General features: G+C 39.7%; 1 protein-coding gene across 8 annotated transcripts in view; it reads left to right on the top strand.

Annotated features, from left to right (window-relative positions):
* The window catches only part of DEK1 (calpain-type cysteine protease family), a 114,884-nt gene that overhangs the window by 26,875 nt on the left and 60,829 nt on the right, over nt 1–27,180 (top strand). For all 8 annotated transcript variants that reach the window (XM_087694955.1, XM_087694956.1, XM_087694960.1 and 5 more), the window contains one exon: nt 9,241–9,494. In XM_087694955.1, the coding sequence (XP_087551081.1) occupies nt 9,241–9,494 (254 nt within the window). The remainder of the gene's footprint in view (nt 1–9,240; nt 9,495–27,180) is intronic.

Genomic DNA, 27,180 nt, shown 5'->3' with positions numbered 1-27,180 from the left:
TGTTGATTTTTGCTCTCAACTAAGAAAATATAGCAATATGTCTTCATATAGTGAGATGTAATCAAGCAGTGATGATGCCTCTCAGTATGAACATTCACATGGGAATGAAGGATATTCAATGCTTGATCTTGGACAAGGCTTAGACCATGGACGGCAAGTTGAAAATGTTGCTGTTGGGTAAGATGTGGGGCCTTCCGGGCATAAGGAGATTGATGACCAGCAAAGTGAAGAGGAATTTGATGACTAGTTTAAGAATCGGATGAGGGCAATAGGAACTCTCTTTGCTGAATTGGCAAAGGATCCTCAGTTTACTCGATTTTTGAATGCTCCAAAGAAGGATAGGAACGACAAGAAGAGGAAGAAGACATCTTCTACACCTTCAGGATAGCAAGGTGCACCGAAGGTAATACCAAAGCCTTCATTTGAAGCTCCCAAAGATGCAAATGAAACAAAACAATTGGTACCTACAGGGCAAGGAATGCAAATGCAAGGCCATCATTGAAGTGCCAATCCAATGGATTTTGGATAGTTGGGTATGTATGCTATGATGGGGTAGCTAGGATATTTTGGTGGGAGCACGATTTTTCATGCTAGGTTTGGACATGAACCACATATGAGAATGTATGGCACAAATCCCTATGGTATGTAGCAGCCAATGCATGGTGTGCAAGGCCCAATGTATTCGGGTATGGTTAGAAATGTACAAAACCCTATGTATAACAGCACTGGTTTAATGCGTGGGGCACAGAGTCGCATGTTTGGTAATGCATTTGCACCCCCAAATGCTTATGGGGCTGAAGGAATGAGTGCTCGTTATGCAAATGCTTCGTTTGGTGTTAGTTTTGATGTAAATTCAGCAAATGCACCCTCTTTGCAGCAACGAGTGTGTGATAACTTGATACCCATAGGGGCAGCAAAATATTATGATGGGGGTGGAAAGGTAGTGAAGTTTGAGTCCTTCAATGATGCAAAAGATAGGTTGAAAGCTTGGACTTTCATTTAACAGTTTGATGGAGCCTATTCAAGGGAAACTTGACCGAGTCCTGGAAGATTCGAAAGGTAACCACTTTCTTGAAAGGGAATCCATTGTAGTGGTGGTCCACTGTTTTGATACAAGGTAGAGCATTGTCAACGTGGGTTTCATTTAAGCAAATGTTTGCATTGAATTGGTTGACAAGTATCTTTGAGTTGGACATCATGACAGCTTGGAATAAGTTGGATCCTAAGGAATGCAAGAATTTGGAGCAATATAATAAGAAGTTTTCGGATGCATTGCTACCTATTACTTATCGCCCTTTGACTTTCATTTAGTAGTTTGATGCAGCCTATTCAAGAGAAAACTTTAGGAGTCCTCGAAGATTTGAAAGGCAGTCGCTTTCTTGAAAGGGAATGCATTGTAGTGGTGGTTTACTCTTTTGATACAAGGTAGAGCATTGTCAATGTGGGTATAATTCAAGCAAATTCTTGCATTGAATTGGTTGACAAGTATCTTTGAGCTGGACATCATGACAGCGTGGAATAAGTTGGAAGCTAAGGAATGAAAGAATTTAGAGCAATATAATAAGAAGTTTTGGGATGCGTTGATGTCTATTACTTATCGCCCCATATCCCTTCATGAGTAAGTGGAAAAATATATTTGTGGGCTGCCTAAAGGAATCAAAGATTTTTGCATTAAATCCATTGTGTTTAGCATGTCTCAGCTTATAGAGACTGCTGCTACCCCTGATGCTTTGTTGCATGGGAAGGATTCAGGCTTCCCAGAAAGTTGGGAGTAGTTGAATAAAAAGTTGTTGAAGGCTGAGAAAAGAGGTGGATTTGAAAATCAGTTTGAAAAGAGACCAAAACAGCAAAGAAAGGGCTCGAAAACTTTGGTAGAAGGTAGAGAATTGATGGCTACAAATAAATGTTTTATTTGTGAACAAGAGGGTCACATTGCAAGGGATTGTCCCAATAGGCAACAAGCTAGAAAATTAGAAAATCAGGGGGACTTAAAAAAAAAGAAGCTCAAAACCTCAATAGGATTGGTATCCGGGTATCCGATGTCGTTAGTGATCGATCCAATGATGATGCTACTGAGTTGTTAGAGCATGGGGCAAAAATTAGGGATCAGCATGTATTGATTTTCTTTGATAACTATGCACGAATCAACTTCATCTATGTTGACATGGCAGTCGATCTAGGCATGAGAGAGGATGAGATGGGACCCATGGAGGAAGTTGGAATGGCATGTGAAGGCCATGTAGAGCTTGTCACACCACTCATTGGAAAGCTTTGGTTGCATATACAGGGATATGTGGACAGGGAAGAGTTTTTCATTGTTCCACTTGAGGGTTGTGATGTATTGCTTGGTATGCCGTGGTATCACTGTCTGTTTGCAGTGATTGATCCTTCTGCAAAAGAGATCACTATTCAGCATAAGAAAAAAAACATTCACACTTGATGTAAAGTTGCAAGGTGAATCTGTCCCTGTTATGTTTGTAGTTGCCATTTCTAAAGTAATGAAAATTCATCTTTCAGCATACTTGGTTTTTCCTAAGGATAAAGATGATAGCGATAATGTTGGAAACATGTCTAAGTTAGAGAAGGATCGGATGTCATTTTTGAAACTGTATGCTGATTGCTTGTCTCAACCACTTCGAGGATAGCTATCGCTTGAAAGGCTATAAGATCATGGCATAGATCTTATCTTTGGAAGTAGTCCACCTAATAAGCCACCCTACAGAGTCCTGTAGCTCAATAAAAGGAGATTATGAGTCAGATAAATGAGTTGTTAGAAAAAGGAATGATTCAACCTAGCTTATCTCCTTTTTGTTCTTCAATGCTTTTGGTGTTAAAAAAGGATGATTCATAGCGTATGTGCATTGATTATCGTGCTCTGAATAAGATTACCATAAAGGATCGCTTTCTCTTTCCTTGGATCGATGATGTTATGGATAGATTGCAGGGGGTAGCCATATTTAGCTGTATAGATTTGAAAAGTGGATATCATTAGATACGCATTAGACTAAAAGATGTGCCTAAGATAGCTTTTATAACATCTTTTGGGCTATATGAGTTTCTTGTCATATCTTTTGGGCTTACGAATGCTCCTGGCACTTTCAATCGGATGATGGATCGCATTTTCAGGCCACATAGAGGATTTGTGGGCACTTTCTTTGATGACATGATTGTCTATTCAAAGAGCAAGGCAGAGCATAGAAGATACTTTGACATTGTGTTCAATGAACTACGTGAGTATAGGTTGGTTATCAATGATAAGAAAAGTGAAATTCTTTTGCATGAAATCCACTTTTTGGGATATATTGTATCGGCTGATGGTATTCGCATGAGATTCACAGTTTCTTGGATTTATGTTTTTATAGGAAGTATGTACGCGGGTATGCTGAAATTGCATCTCCATTGCAAGCCTTGCAGAAGAAGGATGTGTCATTTAGATAGACAATAGTAAAAATTTCAGCATTTGAAAATTTGAAGGAAAAGATAACTTCAGATCCTTTGCTTGTGTTGCCCGATCTAAGAAGTTATTTATAGTTTAGTGTGATGTATGTGCTAACAACATTGCAGCCGTTCTTATGCAGGATGACCGAGTTATGGCTTATGAGAGCCAAATTCTTCATGATGTAGAAAAGAACTTGCAGGTCTATGAAAAAGAGCTTTTGTTTGTAATTCATATACTGTCTGAGTGGAAATACTATTTGTTGGGGGCTAATTTTACAGTGTAGACAGACCATCGGACTTTGAGGTACTTTGTGACACATACAAAGTCATTAGAGAAGCATATGAGATTAGCAATTTTTTTTCTCTATCTTTCATATTTAGATTGTATATATTGATGGTAAAAAGAATGTTGTGGTTGATGTACTATCACATAAGCCACAAATTTAAGCCACCAACATGATTTATCAGATTGAGTTGGATGCCATGAAAGAGCAATATGCTACTGATTTGGACTTTGCTTATGTTTATGATCAGCTTTGTAATGGCTAGAGGCATGAGCACATTGTGCTAAGAGATGGATCTTTGATAATGCATGGACGATTGTGTGTCACAAAGCAGTCAAGGTCCAGAGTTATCAGTGAAAGTCATGGTTCTCCGTATGCAGGACACAGGTATTGATGCCACAATCAAGGCAGTGGAGCATTTTTTTAATTGACCAACTTTGAGGCATGATGTAGAACAATTTGCCAAGATATGTATCGTATGTTAGAAGGTAAAGCATGATAGGCAAAAGATGTTGGGTTAGTTGCAGCCCTTGCCTATTCTAGATAGGCCTTGGTAGAGCATTGCAATGGATTCCTAGGACACCTAGAGGGAATGATGGGATATGGACTATCATTTGCAGGTTTAGAAAACAAGCCCATTTTATTTTGGTGAGGAGGAAAATAAAAGATTGATCATATGATACGATTGTTTTTGCAGCACATCTTTAAGTATCATGGTATGCAAGCGTCGATCGTGAGTGATTGAGACCCTAGGATGACAAGTTTATTTTATTTTGGAAGGGGTTGTTTGAGAATATGGTTATCACATTGAAATTCTCATCATCCTTCCATCTGTGGACAAATGGTTATGATCTTTGAGGCTGATCGTTATGCGGAAGACTTGGATATAGTCTATGCAAAGATACAGTATGCATTTTAGAGATCGCAAGAAAAGCAAAAGAGAGCAGTTGATTGCCACAGATGTGCTTTGCAGCTTGCACATGACAGTTATGTATTGCTGCGTTTTGAAAAGGCAAGGCTGAAAAAGATGAAAGAAAGAGAAAGACTGTATCCGAAGTTGAGTATGAGATACTATGGGTGCTGAAGAAGATCAGTGATGTGGCATATCAGCCAAAATTAGCTCCACATTGGTGGATACACAATGCCTTCATGTCAGCTTGTTGAGGCCTTTTCATGGTGATGCGCTAGAGGAGAATCAAAGTAGTTTTTGCATTCAGACCCTTTGCACTGCCCCGGGGGGGGGGGGGGGGAGTATCTTTCTAAACAATTTTCAAAGTATCTTGCATCTTGACGTATTCATCATCAATGTACCGTCCCTTACTCCCAACAACAAAATGGAGTAGTGGAACGGATGAGTAGGTCACTCATGGAGATGGCAAGATGTATGTTGAAGAGGAAGTACTAACCTAATTCTTTTTGGTTTGATGCTATTCTATGTGTCGCTCATGTCTTGAATAGGTATCCCACAAGAGCTTTATCCACCATCCCTCTTGACGAGGCATGGATTGGCTCCAAGTCTTCTCTCTCCCATATGAGGATTTTTGGATCATGGGTGTATGCTCATGTGTCTTCTTAGAAAAGGCACAAGCCTAGTTGCATTCTGTCTATGGACGAAACCATCCTGTCCAATCCGTCCAATCTGATTCGATCCGTCCGAACTGGTTCGGATTGTACTTGTGTAGGTGACCATTGTCTAGGGTCAAATTTGACTGTTTTTGTCTGTTTTTAAACCGTTTTTCTTGCCCGTTTTTTCTTTCTGTTTTTAATTTTAATTTTTTTTTTCATTTTCAAATTGTTTTGGCCCCTCCCACTTTAATCTTCACTTTTAGCTTTCAAGCTTGCTGTCTTTTCCACTCAAGCCTCATTGCTCAAGTCGCTTCCTCAAGCTCACGAGTCGTCTCCCTCTCTTCCTGTTCCTTCTCTTCCTCTTCCTATCTTCCTATCTCTTTCTCTTCGTTTCAACTTCCAAGTTATCACTTTCTCTTCTAAGTTCCTCTTCCTATCTGTCTACCTCTTTCTTCCTTTGAACTTCCACGTTTCATCTCCTTCTTCCTTCTTCTCTTTCTTTATTACCACTTCCAAGTTACTCCATACCACCTTCTCTTATCACATCCTCTTCCACCTCCCTTACCACCTCCTCTATCTACACCTTGACCTCTCTTACCACCTCCATCTCTTCACTATGCCTAAAGCCCTTTATGAAGCCTTGTCTCTTTACACCTCACATCTTGAGAAAGCCATGAATTGCACCAGTGCCTATCCTTGGACTTGCAAGTATTGCAGCAAGTTCCAAACGAATAGTGTGACACGACTTCTAGTCCAGTTGTTTAAGACAGGTGGAGAAAGTGATCTATACTCAAAGATCCCTCAAGTGATGACTGATGAGATCATCAAGAAATATTTTCTTGTTTCAAATGTATCAGGCAAGGTATTATCTAGTATGGCGCAAGCTCAAGAGGAGAGAGTCTCCCTCGACATATGCACATCCACGGCCACCCCTACGACTACACCTACAGCTACTATGGAAGGATTCGTAGATCCCTTAGATTCCCCTTTTGCTTCGGTCACCTCTGCCGTGGCTGCCACTCATGGATCCAAGAGGCTCAAGAGTCAAGCCACACTTATTGAGACAACGGGATGTGTTTCGGGTCCACTCTCATTCTTTCGAGAGCGACAACGGAATGCGGAAATCAAGGTTGCATAAACCATCATCAAGTGCAATCTTCCTTTTCACATTCTAATAGTGGATAGGTGGAGAAGAATGGTGAAGGCTATCGCCGTTGTGGGTCCATGCAAGGGGTGGTATGGAGTTACCTACAACAACATGCACACAGAGAAGCTAGATGAGAAGAGGGAGAGAATTAACAAGTCTCTTGAGCCCATTCGAGCCGGTTGGGTAAAGTATGGGTGCTCCATTCTCTTCAATAGATGGAGTGACCGAAAGAAGAGAGGTATTATTAATATATTTGTCTCTTGTCCTCTTGGCATCTATTTCTTGCATGTCGTGGATGTGGACATGAAGGGGGATAGAACGACCGGCCTATAGATCTACAAGCACATTCGGCAAGCCATTATAGAGATGAGTCTACATTTTTGAATATTTTATGTCTTATAAATTATCTTTCATGTTTTATGCTCCTTGAATATTATTGTTTATGCTTTATCTTTTATCATTTATGTTTTAAACTTTAAACTTTTATGCTTCTTGAATCTTGATTCTTGAATATCTCCATCTCTCTCTCTCTATATCTATCTTCACCTCTATACTTGATTATCATTATCCACCTCTAAGCCATACTATATTCTAAATTTCTATGTGTATGTAGGTGGGATCCAGTAATGTTATCCAAGTTGTCTTTGACAATGCTTCAAATTGTTGGAGAATGGGACGATTACTTGAGGAGGAATTCCCCTCTATAGTATGGATACCTTATGCCACATATTGCCTTGACCTCCATGGAGGACATGAGCAATTTGGAGTGGGTGAAAAAAATCATGATAGATGCAAATGCAATAATCAATTTCTTCACAAAAAAGGTAAAAGCGCTTGCTATTTTTCGGATATATATTGATGTGGAATTAAAGAAGCCATTAAAAACTTGCTTTGCTGTATATATTTGCTCCTTGAGTGACTCTATGACGTGCAAAGTAAGTTCTAAAAGTGTATAGTCTCTGAGGAATTTAAAGCATGGATGGATGATGAGCCCACAGGAAGCATGGAGGAGGGCAAAGCCATTCAACAGCTTTGCCTAAAAGAATCAAGCATGGAGGAGGGCAAAGCCATTCAACGGCTTTGCCTAAAAGAATCATTATGGGTTGAGATGTGAGCTGTAGTCATTGTGATCACATCTTTGTATAGGGTTATTCGCATGACAGATATGGAGGGTGCTACTATAGGCCTCCTCACTCATTTCATGAGAGAGGTTATGGAGGAGATTAGGACTTGCATTGTTCTTGATGCTAGGATTTTACAATAATAATTTGAAATTAGATTTATTTTTAAAATGCACATTTATTTTTAGAAAATACAAAATGAATCTCACTAAATAGTGGATATTTTGGACTATACCCTGCGAAGGGATGACATCCTCTACCTTGTTGAAAGAGGTGGAACTGGATGAAGAGGTCTATCCACGGCCTAGTAGCTCTCTTTTATCCAACTTACAAAAGCTTCTCTCTCTTCATGGACTAGGATCTAGCCTCTAATAGGTATGCTTATCTTTTGAAGGCTTTGTATAAGATGTGCATGGTCCATTCCTCCAGAAGCTAATCAACTATGAAGACCAAAGGGAAATGGCCTTTGCTAGCAATGTGTGCTAGAAAAGGGCTATATCCACTTGGATGAACTTGTGCAACCATGACCTTACATTTTCTTTCATTTCCTAGGATTTTGTCATTGTTTCTAGATTAGTCCACCCTTCCATTCCATGGAGGGGGGTTTGCAAGCTATCTCATGGGCTATGCGTTGATGCCCTTTGATCCATGATTTAGGCTTCTTAGACATTTAAATTGTCATTAAATGCAATTGTTGCCCCTAGTGTCCCGGCACTAAATGACACTAGGGTTAGGGTTTCATTTAGGGTTTCCTATGATGGTTAAGTTGCCAAGGTTTTATTGTATTATAAAAAGACATTTTGTGCTTGATTAGCACATAAGTGTGGTATTATTTCTTGTGATTGCCTTGAATGTTGTATTCTCTCTCATTCATTAATACATAGCTTCTCATTTTGTGATTGAGTTATTGTGCATTGATTAATTCATTCATTATCTTTCATTCTCTATCAATTAATTGCGCAATTACTTCACGCCTAAGCCAACAGTCATTCAGTTTCAATGGTTGCCCAACTTTTGGTCCAAAATTTAAATATAATATCTTGTTGCCTAAACTTTGCCAAACTTTCAATTCTATGAAAGTTTCATATTAAATTTTAGGAAATTAGTTATTCCAAGGTCTAGCTGAGGTCCTACTCCGCTAATGCAATGTCCATTGTGACCATCAAGTCTAGAGGTACTTGGGAGTGCAAGAGTTAGATTAAATGAAATAAATTAGAGTAAATTCCCATGCTAGTAGCAGCTTTTTTAAGCTTTTCTTGTGCTCGAATTTTTTGGCTACCTGAAAGCTTTTAATTTGTACTTCATGGTGGGTCTTTTGAAATTTCCCACAAAATTACAAAATATCTCAAGAGAAAGTGTCTTTGTGTGTGTGTGTTTTCTTTGTAGACAATCTCTTTTCTTATAAGTGCGATTGATTGGAGGACACTGAGTGGTGCTAGATTGAATTTTTTTACATTGCTTTTGATTAGAATGCTAAAAGATTGCTCATGTTGAGGGCTTCTGAAAGTGATGAAAACAGTGGTGTATTCACAAAAAAGAGAGAAACTTTGTCTTTGTGTGATTTGACATCATGGGTTGCAGCATTTGAGATTGGAATAGCAGGTGTTTCATGGTTGTCTTATTGATTGCAGTTTATATGACTACATGTGTCTTTCATCAATTTTGACAACCGTCCTTGTTACAGCTATGTTGTTATACGGAAATGGCCAGCATGTATACAACGCCTTCATTTGCTACATGCACTCTCAAAAATGTTGTCATATATTTCATGGGGTTTAGTTCTTTCGCCAGTCTTGGTGCTCATACTTTGGGGATCAAGGCTTGTAGTAGTTTTGGAGTGTGATACTGTTGGACTTGCAGTAGTCATGCCTGGTACATCATTGCTTCTTGCCCTCTATGCCATAATGCTGTGGTGGAGAACACGGTGGCAAAGTTCCTGTAAGCTCCTAATCCTAACCTCTTTATGCATCCTCCTTAACTAGGCTTGTGAAAAAGGCCAATTTAGGGAAGGCTCTGTTTGGTTCACTAATACGTAAATTAATGGCCTTATAGTGTGCACCTTTCCATTGGTTTATTTAAATTGGTAAATAGGTTTTACAGCTCTTGCTTTAAAGCTATTTGTTTTTCAAGTAGTATAATGAAAGAGTTGAAAGATGCAATGTGGTTCATATTCTTCTTAGTATAATGATGGCTATTTGACTCTGTTTTGAAGACAGAGAGTTTGCTTAGGTAGAAGGTTGTGGGCATTTATATCTAGACATGTGATATTCACAAGAAAAGTGGGAAATAATTGATTGCAAGGCTGGGAGAAAGTGCTTTTAAAGTCTGCTGCTTTGCTGCTGATTTGTCCAGCCAATGCATCATAGGGTTAAATGTTTTCATTTATCTTACCAATTTCTAGCAAAGAATTGTATTGTATCTGGGTACATGCTTTCTTTGGTCTAATGATAGGTTAAGTCATTACTAAGCAAGATGCCTCACTTTTTAAAATCATTATACAAGTACATTCCAAAAAAACAAGCCTGCATGAGTTGGCTTTATGCTAGCTAGAAGGTTGTTTTGTGTTTTGAGAATGAGGTTGCTTTTGCCTCACAAATTTTGCTTTGAAGCTGCACATACGTTGATGAGGATGTTAATGGTTTTACACTTGTGGAAGTGGATGTATGCATCATTGAGTGGATCTGTACATCACTGTTGTTCACATTCTCAGTAGCTGAAGTTGTCAAGTGACACAGTGACTCTATGATGATGACTCCTTTCTTCTTTGGACATCGTAGCCTCTTAATTAATTGTTTTCTGGTTAAACTCGTGTTTCTGGAATTTGAAAGGAATGGGTTCCAATTGTTCCTATCAACGGTAGAGTTTGACTTTGTCAGGCTATATGTGCAGAGCAAATGGGCTGCCAAGTGCTTGTCATAGGAATGCTCATCTGGGCACTGCTTGCTTTGAAAATAGTGTCCTCTATAAATTACTTTATTTGTGAGTAGCAAGACAAATGCACCAAACTCCTCTATAAATAGAGTTGCTTAGTGCATCCTGTATCCCTGCTCATTATTACACTGAGCCTTCAGCCATCAGCCTACTACTGCCACACTTCTGCCCATAACCCATCTGGAGGAGCTTTTGGTCACTTATCAGCTGATTGCAATCTTTGCACCTGCTATTGTCCGCTTGGAGGACATTGCTATCAGTTAAGGATCATCTTAGCTGGTGCCATTAGTTATCTGCTGAAAAATACCAATTGCTGCCCATCAGACCTTGTGCTTTCAGTTGACAACATCTTCAGAGCTTGGTGATGTGATTGGCGACCTCATCTAATTGTATTTTACTGACTTCGAGGTTGCCCAGCTCCTCTTGACCTGAATCCAGCCAGTCACCATCATTGACAACTGTGTTTTCTGTTTCGCAGGCCATCCAGAATGCACCAGGGTTTTGTCACCTCTTGGAGTACTGACATCATCATTGCCACTGCCAGATCTGCGTTTTCAACTGTTGTGGACTTGTGTTTAACTGCTTGCCATCATCATTTCACATTATTAGAGCTTGATGCCTTGTCACGAGGATGTGAAATTTTGAGATGCTTTAATCTTGCTGATAACATTTGATTAAGTTATTAATCAAATGTGCAAGGTTGTTTAGCACATGTAATGCACATGACAGTTATGTCATGTTAACAGGACAAGGGCGTCGAGGATGCAATGGGTGCCAAAGGCAAAAGTTGTGATAAATTATGCTGATTGGGTTTTGTTGGTTCGTTGTTTGGCTAATAAGTATTGATGGTGACATTACGGACTAGCATTAATTAATTAATTAATGCCAATCTAGATGCAATGGGTGTCAAAGGGAAAGTTATGATTAGTTATGCTGATTGGGTTTTGTTGGTTAGTTGGTATCAGATTGGACCCTAGGGCAGTGGTTTGGCTAATAAGTGCTGATGGTGACATTAGGGACTAGCATTAATTAATTAATTAATGCCAGTCTAAGGGTCAACAGAGGTTAGGGATCGCTCTTGGTGGCAAATGGCCTAGCCAATTTGATTGTGAGTGGGTACATTTAATAATGGATAGGGTCAGAAGGGTTGAAATTACTTATTAGGATTATTTAATTCTGAAAATTAATTAATTGGTTGGAGAATGCTGAAAAATGTGTTTAAAAAGTTACCACTTGGCAAAAATGCCAATGCAAACTGAGAAAACGTTGTTGGGAGTTGGGTCTCAGCCATTCTCTCAGTTTACAGCTGGGGAGAAGAGGGTTACATTGCCAGGGATTGTCCCAATAGGTAGCAAGTTAGAAAACTAGGAAATTAGGGAGATTCTAAAGAAAAGAAGCTCTAAACATCAGTAAGATTGATGTCCGATGCTGTTAATGATCAGGCCAATGACGATGCTACTTAGTTGCACAGAGCATAGGGCAATACTAGAGATCAGTATGCATTGATTTTCTTTGATAATGGTGCACGAGCCAACTTCATCTCTGTTGAGATGATAGCTCTTCTAGGCATTAGAGAGGATGAGATGGGTTCCATGGGGGAAGTTGGAATGGCATGTGAAGGCCATGTAGAGCTTGTTACGACACTTATTGGAAAGCTTCAGTTGTATATACAGGAATATGTGGACAGCAAAGAGTTTTTCATTGCTCCGCTTGAGGCTTGTCATGTATTGCTTGGTATGCTATGGTGTCACCGTATACATGCATTGATCTTTTTTACACGAGAATTAATTCGCGTGCAAAAAAGATTACTATTCAACATAAGGAAAAGACATTCACACTTGATGTAAAGTTAAAAGGTGAATCTGTTACTGTTGTATTTGCGGGTGTCATTTCTAAAGTAATGAAAAATCATCTTTCAACGTAGTTGATTTTTACTAAGGATAAGGATGATAGTGAGAATGTTGGAAACATGTCTAAGTTAGAGAAAGATCTTATGTTATTTTTGAAAACGTACGTTGATTGCTTGTGCTAGTTACTTCTAGGGCACTTATTTGTAAAAGGCTAGAAGATCATGGCATAAAGCTTATCCTTGGAAGTAGCTCACCTAATAAGCCACCCAATTGAGTCATTGCAGCCCCACAGGATAATGAGTTGTTAGAAAAAGGGTCGATTCAGTCCAGCTCATCTCCTTTTTGTTATTTAGTGCTTTTGGTATTGAAGAAAGATCCTTCATGGCGTATGTGCATTGATTATTGTGCTCTGAACAAGATTACGATAACGTGTTTTCTCGGATCAATGATGTTATGGATAGATTGTAGGGAGCAGCCATATTTAGTCGTATAGATTTGAAAAGTGGGTATTATCAGATACGCATTAGACTGGAAGATGTGTTTAAGACAACTTTCAAGGTATCTTTTTGGTTGTATGAGTTTCTTATCGTGCCTTTTGAACTTACGAATGGTCTTACTACTTTTAATCGGATGATGGATCTCATTTTCAGGTCACATAGAGGATTTGTGGGCACTTCCTTTGATGACATGATTGTATACTGAAAGAACAAGACGGAGTATGAAAGACACTTGGACATTGTATTTAATGAATTGTGTGAGCAAAGATTGGTTATCAATGACAAGAAAAGAGAATTCTTTTTGGATGAAATTTGCTTTTGGGGCATATTGTATTGGCTGATGGTATTCGCATGGACCTTGCAAAGATTGAGGGAATACGATCACGGGCACCTTTGAGAAATGTGCATAAGATTCGTAGCTTCTTCGGTTTATGTTCTTACTACAAGAAGTATATACGTGGGTTTGTTAAAATTGCATCTCGATTGCATGCTTTGCAGAAGAAAGATATGCCATTTAGATAGATAGTAGTGAAAATTTTAGCATTTGAAAAGTTGAAGGAAAAGATGACTTCAGATCTTGTGCTTGTGTTCCTTGATGTATGGAAGTTAGTGGTAGTTTAGTGTGATGCATGTGCTAAGAGCACGAGGGCCGTTGTTATGCAAGATGACCGAGTTGCAGCTTATGAGAGCTGAATTTTCTAGGGTGCAGAAAAGAATTTGTAGGTCTATGAGAAAGAGCTCTTGGTTGTAATTCATGCATTGTCTATGTGAAAACACTATTTGTTGGGGGTTGATTTTATAGTGCAAACAGACCATCAAACTTTAAGGTACTTTCTGACGTAGACAAAGTTATTAGAGAAGCATATGAGATGGGCAATTTTTTTGTCTCTGTCTCATTTTCATATTGTACATATCGATAGTAAAAAGAATGTTGTGGTTGATACACTGTTACGTAAGCCACAAATTTCAACCATCAACACGGTTTATTAGACTGAGTTGGATGCCATGAAAGAGCAATATGCTTTTAATTTGGACTTTGCTCATGTTCATGATTAGCTTTGTAATGGCTAGAGGCATGAGCACTTTGTGCTAAGAGATGGATCTCTAATGATGCGTGGAGAATTGCGTGTCACAAAGTAGTTAAGGCCGTTTGTTATTAGTGAAAGTCATGCTTCTCCGTATACAGGACATAGAGGTCTTGATGCTACAATCAAGGCAGTGGAGCATTTCTTTTATTAGCGAGCTTTGAGACATGATGTAGAACAATTTATCAGGACATGCATCGTATGGTAAAAGGTAAAGCATGATAGACAAAAGATGTCTGGTTTGTTGCAACCCTTGCCTATTCCAAATAGGCCTTGGTGAAGCATTGCAATGGACTTTATTTTTGAGCTTCCTAGGACACCTATAGGGAATGATGTTATATGGACTATCATTTGTAGGTTTAGCAAACAAGTCCATTTCATTTCAGCGAGGAAGAAAATAAAGAGTGATCATATGATACGATTGTTTTTGCAGCACATTTTTAAGTATCATGGTATGTGAGAGTTGATTGTGAATGATCGAGACCATGGCATGACTGGTTTTTTTTGAAAGGGGTTGTTTAAAAACATGGGTACGACGGTGAAATTCTCGTCATGCTTCTATCCACAAACAGATGGTCAGTCTGAGGAAGCAAATTCCACAATGTTAGATCTTTTGAGGTGCTATGTTTTAGACCACAAGACATAGTGGGAGTAATATTTGCCCTTGGTTGATTCACTTACAACAACATAGTGCGTAGTTCCACTGGCCAAGCTCCATTTGAGGTGGTTGAGGTTAGCAAGAAGGTATCACCCATCTTACAAACTAAGGATAAGATCTTTGGGATTGAGTGTTATGTGGAAAACTTTGATGCTTCCTATGCAAGGATAAAGTATGTACGTTAGAGATCACAGGAAGGGCGAAAGAGGGCAGCTGATCGTCATAGACATGCTTTATAGTTTGTAGAGGGCGATTTTATATGCTGTGTTTTGAAAACGCAAGGCTGAAAAAGATGAAAGGGAGAGAATGACCATATCCGAAGTTGAGTATGAGATACTATGGGCCCTTTTGGTGTTAGAGAAGATCAATGATGTCGCATATCGGCTGAAATTATCTCCACATTGGGAGATTCACAATGCCTTAGGTCAGTTTGTTGTAGCCTTTTCATGGTGAGATGCTAGAGGATATGTTTGCTGAATTTCAGCTTGAGGTTGAGGAGCTAGATGAGATTTTGGGACCCGAGCAGATTTTGGCACATAAGGAAAGAAAGGTCAAACGTAATGTTTCCAGGAGATGCTCGGTGAAGTTTCAAAACTATTCACTACTTGATGCGAAATTGATGGAAGAGGATGACTTGACAGACCATCCTCAGTTGTTGCAGCTTTATTTAGATGCCTTTCAGTTGGAGCTGACTTTAGTTCGGGCTGAGTCAGATTCAATAGAGCAAGGTTTTCAGAGTATTGCCTAATGCCTAAGGGGGAGGTAGCCCTTCCACTCCGCCAGTTGTGGGCAGCTCTTGTATGTAGTGGATCTTGGATGTATTTAGCATGCAGTCAAGGTATTGTGTTGATAGTATGTTTGCTATGAGGTCACTACTTAGTGTACTAGTCACTCTGAGATGTATGCAGATGAGTATGAGTTTCACCTGGTCACTGGACTATACTTTTGTATCAGCTTATGATCAAATTGATATAAAAGTTGCCTCAATTTTAAGACAAAAATTTTGATCAATTTCAGTTCAATCTTTGATAAGTTTGAGAACCGTTTATGGTCACTTTTGGGATCAGTTTTGCATCAGTTTTTGCATTGATTACTGGTTAGTTTTTGCAATGAGTTTGTGATCATTGTGGAGTTACATTTTTAGTAGTCTGTGATCAGTTCTCTGATCAGCAAGTGATCAATTTATGATTAGATTATTCTCAGTTTTCAATGGTTTACAGTTGGTTTCATGGACATCAGAATGTTAGTAAATGCCATTAATGGTTTCAGCCATGCTTTATGTTGAATTAATGCTTTTCTATGGTTGATAGTCGGAACAATTGAGAAACATGAGTTATGAATGCATCCGATGAGTTTCTAGCAACAATTTTGGACGGATTTTCAGTTTTATGTTATGTATATGCTGGCTGGAAATTTTCTATAAGTTTGGGCCATGTAGCATGGTTGGACAACAATGCGCAATGTTGTGATTGTGATGCGTTATGGAAGTTCCAGTGTAGTATGCTTTTCCTTTGGCACAATGCAATGCAATCGAGGATAATTGCAGGGATTTCAAGGGGCAGGTCTATCATGAGGACATGAAATTTTGAGATGCTTTAATCTTGCTGATAACATTTGATAAAGTTATTAGTCAAATGTGCAAGGTTGTTTAGCACATGTAATGCATATGGCAGTTATGTCATGGTAACAGGTCAAGGACCTCGATGAGGGTAGTGGTTTGGCTAATAAGTGTCAGTGGTGACATTGGGGACTAGCATTAATTAATCAATTAATGTCAGTCTAAGAATCAACAAAGGTTGGGGATTGCTCCAGGTGGCAAATGGCCTAGTCAATTTAATTATCAATGGACACATTTAATAATGGGTAGAGTTAAAATGATTGAAATTATTTTTCAAGATTATTTAATTTTAAAAATTAGTTAAATGATTGGATAATGCTGAACAATGGGTTTAGAAGCCACTTGGCAAAAATGTCTATGCAAATTGAGAAAATGTTTTTGGGAGCTGGGTCTCAGCTTTTCCATTAGTTTAGAGCTTGAGAGAGGGAGAGAGAGAGTTGTTGGTCCATTTTTTGATCGGACAACAACAATTTGTTGTGGAAGACAGTCATCTGGAGGTCTCAGTAGGCAAGGGATAGCAAGGAATCACCTTTGAGGGGTTGGCAACAACATTGTTGATTAGGTGACAACATTTTGGAGGTGCATGGTAGTAGCTGATTGCATTAAATGCATGCTGGAGCAAGAGGCACCCTGTAGAATTTAGAGTTTTCTCGTGAAGAAAATCAGATTTCTCTCTCATCTTGGCTTTTTCTCACTTTTCCAATCCATTCTTAGGAGATCTTAGCATTTCTCAGCCATTTTGAGCAGATCTCAACCAAATTTGGTCGACAACAGAGAGATCTTTGCTGCGGACCCTAAATTTTTACAGAAATTAGGGTTTGATAGCCATCAGTTCTCGTGCCAATTGGCGAAGGCATCGTAAATTGAATTCAACACTTGAAATTTTTGTAATTGTCAGAAAATTTAGATGCTAGCCCATTCATTGTAATTTGCGACAACATTTTGCCAGCCGGTAGTTCCATTTGTGCAAGTCTTGGGTGAAAAATCAAGGGGCAATTTGGTCGTAATTGAATATTGATTGTTGCTACAACAAAGAGATTTTTTGGAATAGTAAAGGAGATTTCGAATCTCAGCTTGTACTCATTCCATTAGAAATAAAGTTAAAGAAATACCGAAAGGGACACTAGTTTTGGGGCCAACAGGGTATTCAATGTCCGAGATTATTAAGGTAGTTTGTGCATTTCAAGTTATATTCATTTGATAATTGCTGTAGTGAAGTGCTTAATCAGGAAATTACCACCATTTCCAAGAAGGAAGACTAGTTACTTGCCTAGTCCTTGAGAGATTGAGTTTTGAGGCTCCTTTGTAGCATATTTAGAATGTAAGGGTCATTTTTCATTCATCATGTGAGTTCTCTTCTTCTTGAGTTCTATGTTACATTGTGTTTGTTGTGTGCACTTTGTATTTCTCTATTTGTGCTCGAGCATTTTTTTCCATGTTATCATATTAGTGCTAGGTAATCACATCAATAGGTAAGCCTTGATCTAAAAGCTTTGTAGTGAAGACAAGTGAGAATGCAAGAAAATAATGTCTTAGACTTTGTCACCAAACACTCCTGACATCATTCGAGATGTCCCACCACCAACTTTCTTCCTACTCACAAGAGATGAGCATATTGAAGTCTTGAGAAGGAGAGAAGAAAGAGAAAGTTAAAGAATGGGTACACTTCAACAGACACCCCATTGAAACTAGCCTCCAGAATGGGTACCCTTGAGCAAAAAGAGAAACTCAAAGAATGGGTATACCTGAGTAGACAACCCATTGAAGCCTTGGGAAGTTCAAAGGGTAGTAGACCACATTTTAGGAAACACTTAAGTTAGCTTAATCAATAAATTCAGCAAGAAAAATCCATATATAAGTGGAGCTAGAGTGCTCATGTACTACACATGACACCTGTTCGCCCCAAAGCTTGGTGCCCCTTTCAATATTTCTCTAGATTACTAATGTATGCTTGAAATTGGTTACAAATGGTTCAATTTCAATGATTTCTCATGACATAACTAATCCATGGATGCAAATGATCTTGTTACCTTCAATGTTAGCCTCCGACCAATTGTAAAGTATTCAAAAATGCGACTGAACACTTCAGCCTGCCAAACCCTGAAAATTACAGCCAGCATTTGAACCCAATTTCATGGAGCATTCACGTAGACAATTGTCTTGCATAGTTCCCATGCAATCCCACGTTGTTTCTCTCACAAATAGAGGGATTACTTGCCATGAAATTGTGAGAATGTCATTTTCTTTGCGAGAAGTTTCTAGAAAGCATAGTAGGCTTGAGATCTCAAAGGAGAAGAAAGAATCTTAAGCTTTCTAAATGAGCAACCAATTGCTTCTTAATCAAATCTCAGTTTTTATTAATGGCTAATTATTGACTTAGTCATGAATCATATGTGAGGTGGTCACTGGATTTACAAGACCTTTGTGATCCTTACATGAGGTTGTTTGTCCTTGAAAAAGTAGCAATGCTAGAGACATAGTTGAGTTGATACAAGGTCTACTCCTTGAGTGAGTTTCATTGACAATTGCAACACTTTGACTTAGCATTTGACCAGTGGGCTTACTTATCGGGCGGCTGCTTTATGGCTTGTGATGGGACTTTTGGGATAAACCTTGACCATGAGGGCCAAGAGCTTAAAATTTTTGATTTGATGAACTTAACGTCAAGTCAATTGAGTATCGACATTTACTCGTCGATTTTGCTACTAGTGAAGCTTCAAATTCCGATGAAGGCCAAGTCACATTGTTCAATAATGCATGTTGCTTAAATGCCAAGGATTTTAGATGTGAATCCCCCCACCATATCAACACGCCCACACATGCACACACCATTCTCCCCTCTCCGCAACCCTTCCTATAACTAGACAGACCTTAGTCGCACTTACTATGAGTAAATCCCCTCAATGGCGGCTAAGTGGTGGCTAGGCTCCAATGAAAGATCAATGGAGACTTTGGGTAGTCATCACAACATGCACCCTTCATGACACTAGAGGGGATGTTAGACTAGTCTACCATGGACTTCTGTCATCTGGTCCACCTCGTCTCTAGAGCCATCCGAGGAGCCTAAATTTGACATTGGTTACGACCTAGTACCTGTCAGACATAACTTATTACAACTTTTACCTTTGACACATGCTGCACCTTGGTGGTTCTTGGCGTGTTACCATGAAATAACTACCATGTGCATTACATGTGCTAAACAACTTTGCACATTTGATTAATAACTTAATCAAATGTTATCAGCAAGATTAAAGCATCTCAAAATTTTATGTCCTTGTGACAGACCTTCCCCTTGAAATCCCTGCAATCACCCTCGATTGCACTTCATTGTGCCAAAAGAAAAGCATACTGTAGTGGAATTTCCATAAGGCATCATAGTCACAACATTAGCCACTGTTCTCCAACCATGCCATATACCCCAAACGTGCTGAAAATTTCCAGCCAGTATATACATAACATAAAACTGAAAATTAGTCTAGAATTGTTGCTAGAAGCCCATTGGATGCATCCATAACTCATGTTTCTCAACTGTTCTGACTCCACAACCATAGTGAAGCATATTCTCAACATAAACCATGGCTGAAACTTTCAATGGCATTTACTAACATGCTGGTGTGCATGGAACTAGCTGTAAACCATTGAAAACTAAGCATAATTTGATCATAAATTGATCATTTGCTGATCTGAGAATTGATCACAAACTGCTGCAAATGTGACCCCAAACTGATCATAAACTCATTGCAAAAGCTGATTAGTAATTGATCCAAAAACAGATCCAAAGTGACCATAAATGGTGTTGGAAAATTGCAACCAGCTATGGAGAGAGAGAGGAGAGACAATGACAGCAAGAGAGTGAGCTGAAGCAAAAAGAAGAGAGTGTACGTGCTAGAATGAAAGATAGAGTGAAAGTACAACTTATGTTTAGGTCAAGGGTTGACCTAACCAGCCTTTCATCAGCTAACTAGAGTTAGTTTATTTTACTCTCGAGCCTAGTGCCACTACTTTTAAGTTTCTAAGACACTAGGTGTACACACCTTACATTGACACTTTAATAAGTGTCCACACCACACAAATTACATTGGGCACTGCCCATAGAATCGGCAAACTCTAACACCCCCCTACAATGCCAATGTGATGAAGTACAAGGATGATCAATTACCAAAGTGTAACAAGTTTAAGGATTTTCTAAAAGCCTCAAACTTCTCGCGTGGTAGTGCCTTGGTGAAAATGTCTGCAATATTTTTTTGTGTGGGTACATACATCAAGCTGATCTCTCCTGCATAGCATCTCTCTTTGACATAATGGTAATGCACCTCTATGTGTTTCGTGCGAGCATGAAACACAGGATTTCGTGCGACTGCAATAGCACTCTGACTATTAGAAAGAATGGGTGTAGGACCCTTCTATGGCAAACGTAGATCGGCCAACAATTTGTGTAACCATACACATTCCATTGTTGCCGTGAAGGCTGCCTTGTACTTAGCCTCACAAGACGAGGTAGCCATTGTAGGCTGTTTCTTGCTTAGCCATAAAATGCATGAATGGCCTAGAAAGAAACAATGTCCACTAGTAGAATGCCTAGTGTTTGCATCACCAGCCCAATCTGAATCACTGTAAGCTTGTAAGTGCAAGTCTCCCCCCTTAAGAAATAATAAGAAATAATAATGCATGTGATTGAGTACCTTGCAAATATCTGAAGATCCGCTTAACAGCTTGCCAATGTATGGTCTGTGGGCTATGCATATACCTGCTCACTTGAGATACTGCATACTGAATGCCGAGGTATGTGTTGCAAAGATGAATAAGACAACCAACAGCCTCTGACTGTAAATTGCAACATCAGACATCTCTTCACCATCATGCATAGACAACTTTAAGCCTGGCTCCATAGGAGTGCACATAGGTTTGCAGTCTTTCATACTAAACCTATGTAACAGCTTATCCACATATTGTGACTGTGACATGATGATACCATGCTGATTCAGGGTGAATTGAATCCCCAAATAATAGTGTAGGCAGCCCATATCTGACATAGCAAATGCATGTTTTAATTCAGCCTTAAAATCTGCAAATTTTTCTTCTGTAGGTCCAGCGAGCAGCATGTCATCTACATAAAGAATGATAATCAACAAGTCCCCCCCCCCCAAATGTATAGAGTGGGAGCAATTGGACTATTGTTGAACCCTTTGCTATCCAAATAAGCATCAATTTTGGAGAACCATGTATGAGGAGCCTGTTTGAGACTCTAAAGAGTTGTATGCAGCTTGCATACCATGTGCTCTTTCCCTTTAACCACAAACGGTGGAGGTTGTGACACATAAATATCCTCATGCAAATCCCCATTCAAGAATGTTGTCTTAATGTCCAATTGATGTACTTTCCAGCCATAATTTGCAACCATAGCAATCACACATCTCAATGTACTCATACGGGATGTAGGAGCAAAAGTTTCTTCATAATCTATGCCCTTCTTCTGTGCATGGGCTTTTGCTACCAACCTTGCTTTGTACTTGTCAATTGTACCATCAGCCTTGCGTTTGAGTTTAAAAACCCATTTTGTGCCAATGGCCTTCTTGCCTGGTGGTAAATTCACAAGATCCCATGTAGAGTTAGTGGCAATAGATTCTAACTCATCCTGCATGGCCTGCATCCAATGTACATCTTGCTGAGCTTCGTCCAAGGAAGTAGGCTCATCATCATCCAATAGTGAGCTCATAAACACATGCTCATCACAATCATCTACTTTCGTAAAATTTATCAAATGTGCCCACCTGCATCATTTGCTGCATTTTTGGCAGCCCTTCTAGTGCGTTGAGGTATAGGAGCATCGGTTTTACTCTCCTAGAGAGTCTGTAACAGCCATCTTGGGACTGTTTTGGCTGCATTTACAGCAGCCCTTTCATGCTGTGCTGCTTCTTCCATTGCATGTGGTAAACCATCATTGATACCTTGCTGTTCTGGAGCATATGGTGCAACAACAGCTTGCTTTATTAAGTCTGTCCTGCCATTTACAGCAGGCACAGACTCCAAAGTAAGTGGCAAAAGACCCTCAAAGACATCACCAATGTCATGGGTGGTTGGCATTTGAAATTGATCATGTGAAAATGCAGCATTTCCAGCAAATAGAACATCTCTATTGACAAAGACTTTCTTCATGCGTGGGTCATAGAAGCGATAGCCCTTGCTCTCCGAATTGTAGCCAATAAATATGCATTTTACAGCCTTGTCATCAAGCTTCCCACGAAGCTCTTTCTGAACATGTGCATAGGCTATGCAACCAAACATCCAAAAGTAGTCTACTTTGGGTTTCTTGCCATGCCAAGCTTCGAATGGTGTGATCGTCTTTAGTGCCTTAGTGGGTGCACGATTCGACACATCGTTTGCACACGTAAGGCCTTCTAGCCAAATTTTATGAGGTGGCCCCTTGCTTTTTAGCATACAATGAGTCATCTTCATAAGAGTCCGATTCTTCCTTTCAACAACACCATTTTTTTGAGGAGTCATTCTCACAGTGGCTTGATGCGTAATGCCATGATCAAGCAAATATGTCTCCAAAGCACGATACATGTACTCCCCTCCTCTATCTGTGCGAAGTGTTTGCACTTTTAAGTCAGTTTCAGCTTAAAGCTTTGCAACAAGATGTTTGAAATGCATGAACACATCGGATTTTGCCTTCAGCCCGTACACCCATGTATACCGAGAGTAGTCATCAATAAATGTAACAAAGTACTGATGACCTCCAAGTGCGGGTGTCCTCATGGGACCACAAACATCAGAGTGAATAAGCTGCATTTTTCGGACATCACACATTGCACCATCCTTTTTGAAGGCAAACCTATACATCTTGCCCAAAATACATCCCTCACATGCATGAGGAGGTGGAGTCTCCATTGGGGGCAGTGCATCTATCATATGACACCTCTGAAGGGTCATGAAACTCCCAAAGCGAATGTGTCCATAGCAGGCATGCCATAGCTCTGCATTTTGCATAGCGGGCAAAAGAGTAGTGATTGCTGAAGCATCATGAGACCATAGTTGTCAGGTACGAAAAGTACGGTATGATAAAATACGGTACTAAATGGTACCTTAAGATTTTATAAGGTACGGTACGATATTAGTACGAAAAAAAAATAACTTCATTATTTTGAACTATAGATGATAGAACAGATGTTTAAAGTATAAATAGCAATGCTATTGGAGTATATAAGATGAATACTTGAGGGTAACACGCGAAAACCTCTATGGCATATGCCGCATGCGCAACATGCGCTATAACTTACAAGTACATACATAGGAGTGGATACATCATACATGAACGATCATACAAATAAGTGGCATGTATGCTTGAGAGAGAGAGAGAGATGAAATGTTTTACGAAAAAAAAGAGAGATGAAATGACATGAGATGCTTTATTAATGTCTACAAGAGGCCAAAAAAAAAAGAGAGAGAGAAAGAGATGAAATGACATGAGATGCTTTATTAATGTCTACAAGAGGCCAAAATGACCTGTGAGACCAACAGTTACCAAACAAACCACCAAAGGTTTTGGTAAAAGATTTATGAATTTTGTTATGGTTTTGTTTGGAATTGCTAAGGCTAAAGTAGCTACCGATGGTACATTCTCTAATTCGTGTACTCTCAAAAGGTACATTAGGCTAAGCTATCCTCTGGCCTAGTTTTATTAGCAATGTGTACTAATGTTTTGGGTTGGGTGGTGCAAAATGAGCTGTGACCAAAGGTAAAATCAATAGGATTAAGCTACTTGATGATTCTCAAATGGTGCTGAATTTATTTATTGATGACATTAACATATTGTGAAAAATGATGGCACATCAATTAGAAACGTTTGGAACTGCTTGAATACCTTATGTATGGCCTTTGGCTCTAGGATAAATCATAACAAAACATGTATAAGGAGTCTAATCAAGCTTCCACCCCCTTTCTTGGTTGATCAATCAAGGCTACAAAATCACCACTACCACCAAAACAACAGTCAACAACCCAAACCACCACCACCAACAACAACCACGAAAAAAAAAGGCTTGTTTTTGGTACGAATTTGTACGGTACGGTACGAACCGTATAGTACGAACCAGTTCATATTACGTATGAGTGCAACTATGCATGAGATTGTCTGTCATATGTATCCAACGAAAATAGACTCTTATGCAGGGTGTCGGACGGCCCAAGTGCATAATCCATTTCTTTGTCTCTAACAATGCATTTGTCATCCTCAAAGATGACTTGAAAGCCATGCTTATTAAAAGCAGAGATAGACAATAAGTTTGTAATGCGAGGTACAAACAAGACATCTAGAAGCATGAAATCACAATCATTTGCAGCAGTAATAGTGATTGTCCCAATGCCAGCTGAACTGGACAGATCTGGAGTAGACAAGAGATGGCTCAGCTACAACTCCTTCTCCACTTCAACAGCACCTCACAGCAGCTGAAAACTCTTGCTCGAGCTGAGAACCAAGCTGGTAGCAGTAGGACCTTGGGTGGGATGGCACGGGCTGACGGTGGCTGAACGGAATCTGCGGGTATGAGCTGCTCTGATACCAAATGTTGGAAAATGGCAGCCAGCTATGGAGAGAGAGAGGAGAGACAATGATAGCAAGGGAGTGAGCTGAAGCAAAAAGAAAAGTGTGTACTTGCACGAATGAAAGATAGAGTGAAAGTACAACTTATGTTTAGGTCAAGGGTTGATCTAACCAGCCTTCCACCAACTAACTAGAGTTAGGTTTATTTTCCTCTAGAGCCTAGTGTCACTACTTTAAGTTTCTAAGACACTAGGTGTACACACCTTACATTGACACTTTAATAAGTGTCCACACCACACAAATTACATTGGGCACTGCCTATAGAATTGGCAAATTCTAACAAACGGTTCTCAAACTAATAAAAAAATGAATTCAAACTGACTAGAATTTGATCTCAAAACTGAGGCAAAAGCCCATGCCCAATTGATCATGAATTGATCCCAAACTAATGCAAAAGTATTGTCTCAGAGCTGTAGTAACAACTATACTCATTTGGATACATCTCATAGTGGCTAGTATACTTGGTAGTGACCTCATGGCAGACATATTATCAGCACAGTATCTTTGATGCATGCTAAATACATCCGAGATCCACTACATATGAGAGTTGTTCACAACTGGCGGAGTGAAAGTGCGACCTTCCCCTTAAGCATTAGATGTTGGGTGTAAAGTCCCTTCGTCTTTGTGTAAATAGACTTACGGGTGTGAACACACCCTTAATGTACCCTAACATATAAATACATTCTTTTTATTATTTGTGTACCGTCACATCGGTACATCTATCTCTGAGTTCACTCTCTCTAACTCTCAGCTCATCTCTGCTCTTCAGCTAACGCTTTGACCTTGCATGCCATTGGGCACTCTCACCCCTTCAAACTGATATCAGAGCGCGACAGTCCAAGCTCGCAGATGAGACAGGCACAAGCAAGTGTAGGCGATAGCTATAGCTACAGGAGAGAGGAAGCAGTCACAGGCGAGAGGAAACAGTTGCAGAGGACATCGACATTTAGGGAGGACCAGGCAGGTCCAGCGTGGACCAGCGACAGTCGGAGGCAGCATCAGCGGGCGTGACGGCTGAAAGACAGTGGACGTTGTGTCCAATCACGACATGCCAGCTACCAGGCGCAGCACGACCAGCGTGACGGCTGAAAGGCAGTGGACGCCGCGTCTAGTCTCGACATGCCAACGACCAGGCGTAGCACGATCAGCGTGTCGATAGAAAGGCAGTCGATTTCTTGTCCGGTAGCGACACGCCAACGACACCAGGGGCAGTACGACCAGCAAGGGTGGCAGTTTGGCAGGCGTCACATCGCCTGACAGGTCACGGACTTGAACGTCGGGTCAACGGACCCATATTCTGTTTTTTTTTTTTTTCCCAGAAATATTTGAGATTATTTTTACCTTCTCTCTACCGGCTGTTCCCACGCGCAAGCACAGTGCGCAGATTTGTGTAGGTTTAGGCCCAGAAATTTGGGGCTTTTCAGATTGAGTGCTGCTCATGCAAGATTGAGGCATCTGCGTCAGAAATTGCAAACATTTGTGCACGTTTGAATTGGGGATTTCTCTAAATTTATTGAAATTTTACTCATCCGAGTGAAATTTCTCAACGTTGGACCAATAAAATTTATGGCTTTTGTTGTATTGGTGAAATTTTGGTCAGTTGAGTTGGATGAGTTGACATTGGTGCACAATTGGACTCGAGAAATTTGGGGCTTTTGGAAAATTTTGTGAAATTTTGCTAAATTTGCCTGTTTTATGCTTTCGGGAACATGTATTAATGCAATCGCAGTAGATTGGTCAGTGAAATTTTGGGGTTTTTACTGAAATCTGTGGATTTTGGCAAAGTTAATGCGTGAAATGCACTTTGGGAATATTTCTGGAGCAATCTTGTTGCCATAAGCAGAGTGATTTAAGCATTTTTATCTCCTGCTTGTGCGATTTTGGAGAAATTGCAGAAAATTCTTGGTGTTTTGGGGTATCACAAGTTGATACGAGCACACATGTATGCAGTACACATGTTGGGCAGCTCCCATTGAGTTGATGTATTGCTGATTATTCATGTTGCAGCAGTCTTAGTGATCATTTGCAGATCTGGGTTTGGTGCAGATGTTTTTTTGGTGGTATTGCTGAAGTGGGAGTTATCTGCAGAGATGTATGCATTTATTGTATACTGAAATTGCAGTCATACTGCTGAAAGTCATTCATTCTACTGCTGTACATGTACTTGGACTGAATCTTGCTATAATTTGCTAAAAAATTGGGCTGAAATGAGCTGAATATTCAGCTCATTTTTGCTGTCATAAATGGCAGCATTGAATTTCTAGTGTATTGCTGAAAAATGGCTGCAAATGCTTCTAGCAGTAGTGACACAAAATCCCTCTTTGAAATCAAGAGGTTTGATGGCACTGGCTTTGACTTGTGGAAGGATAGGATGCAAGGCATT

Source organism: Lygodium microphyllum, chromosome 15 (assembly GCF_053477565.2).
Source record: "Lygodium microphyllum isolate KBCC chromosome 15, Lygodium_microphyllum_v1.1.10, whole genome shotgun sequence".
NCBI classification, from domain to species: domain Eukaryota; kingdom Viridiplantae; phylum Streptophyta; class Polypodiopsida; order Schizaeales; family Lygodiaceae; genus Lygodium; species Lygodium microphyllum.
Note: the sequence above shows the minus strand (reverse complement) of the source record. Positions and strands in the feature narration are given on the sequence as shown.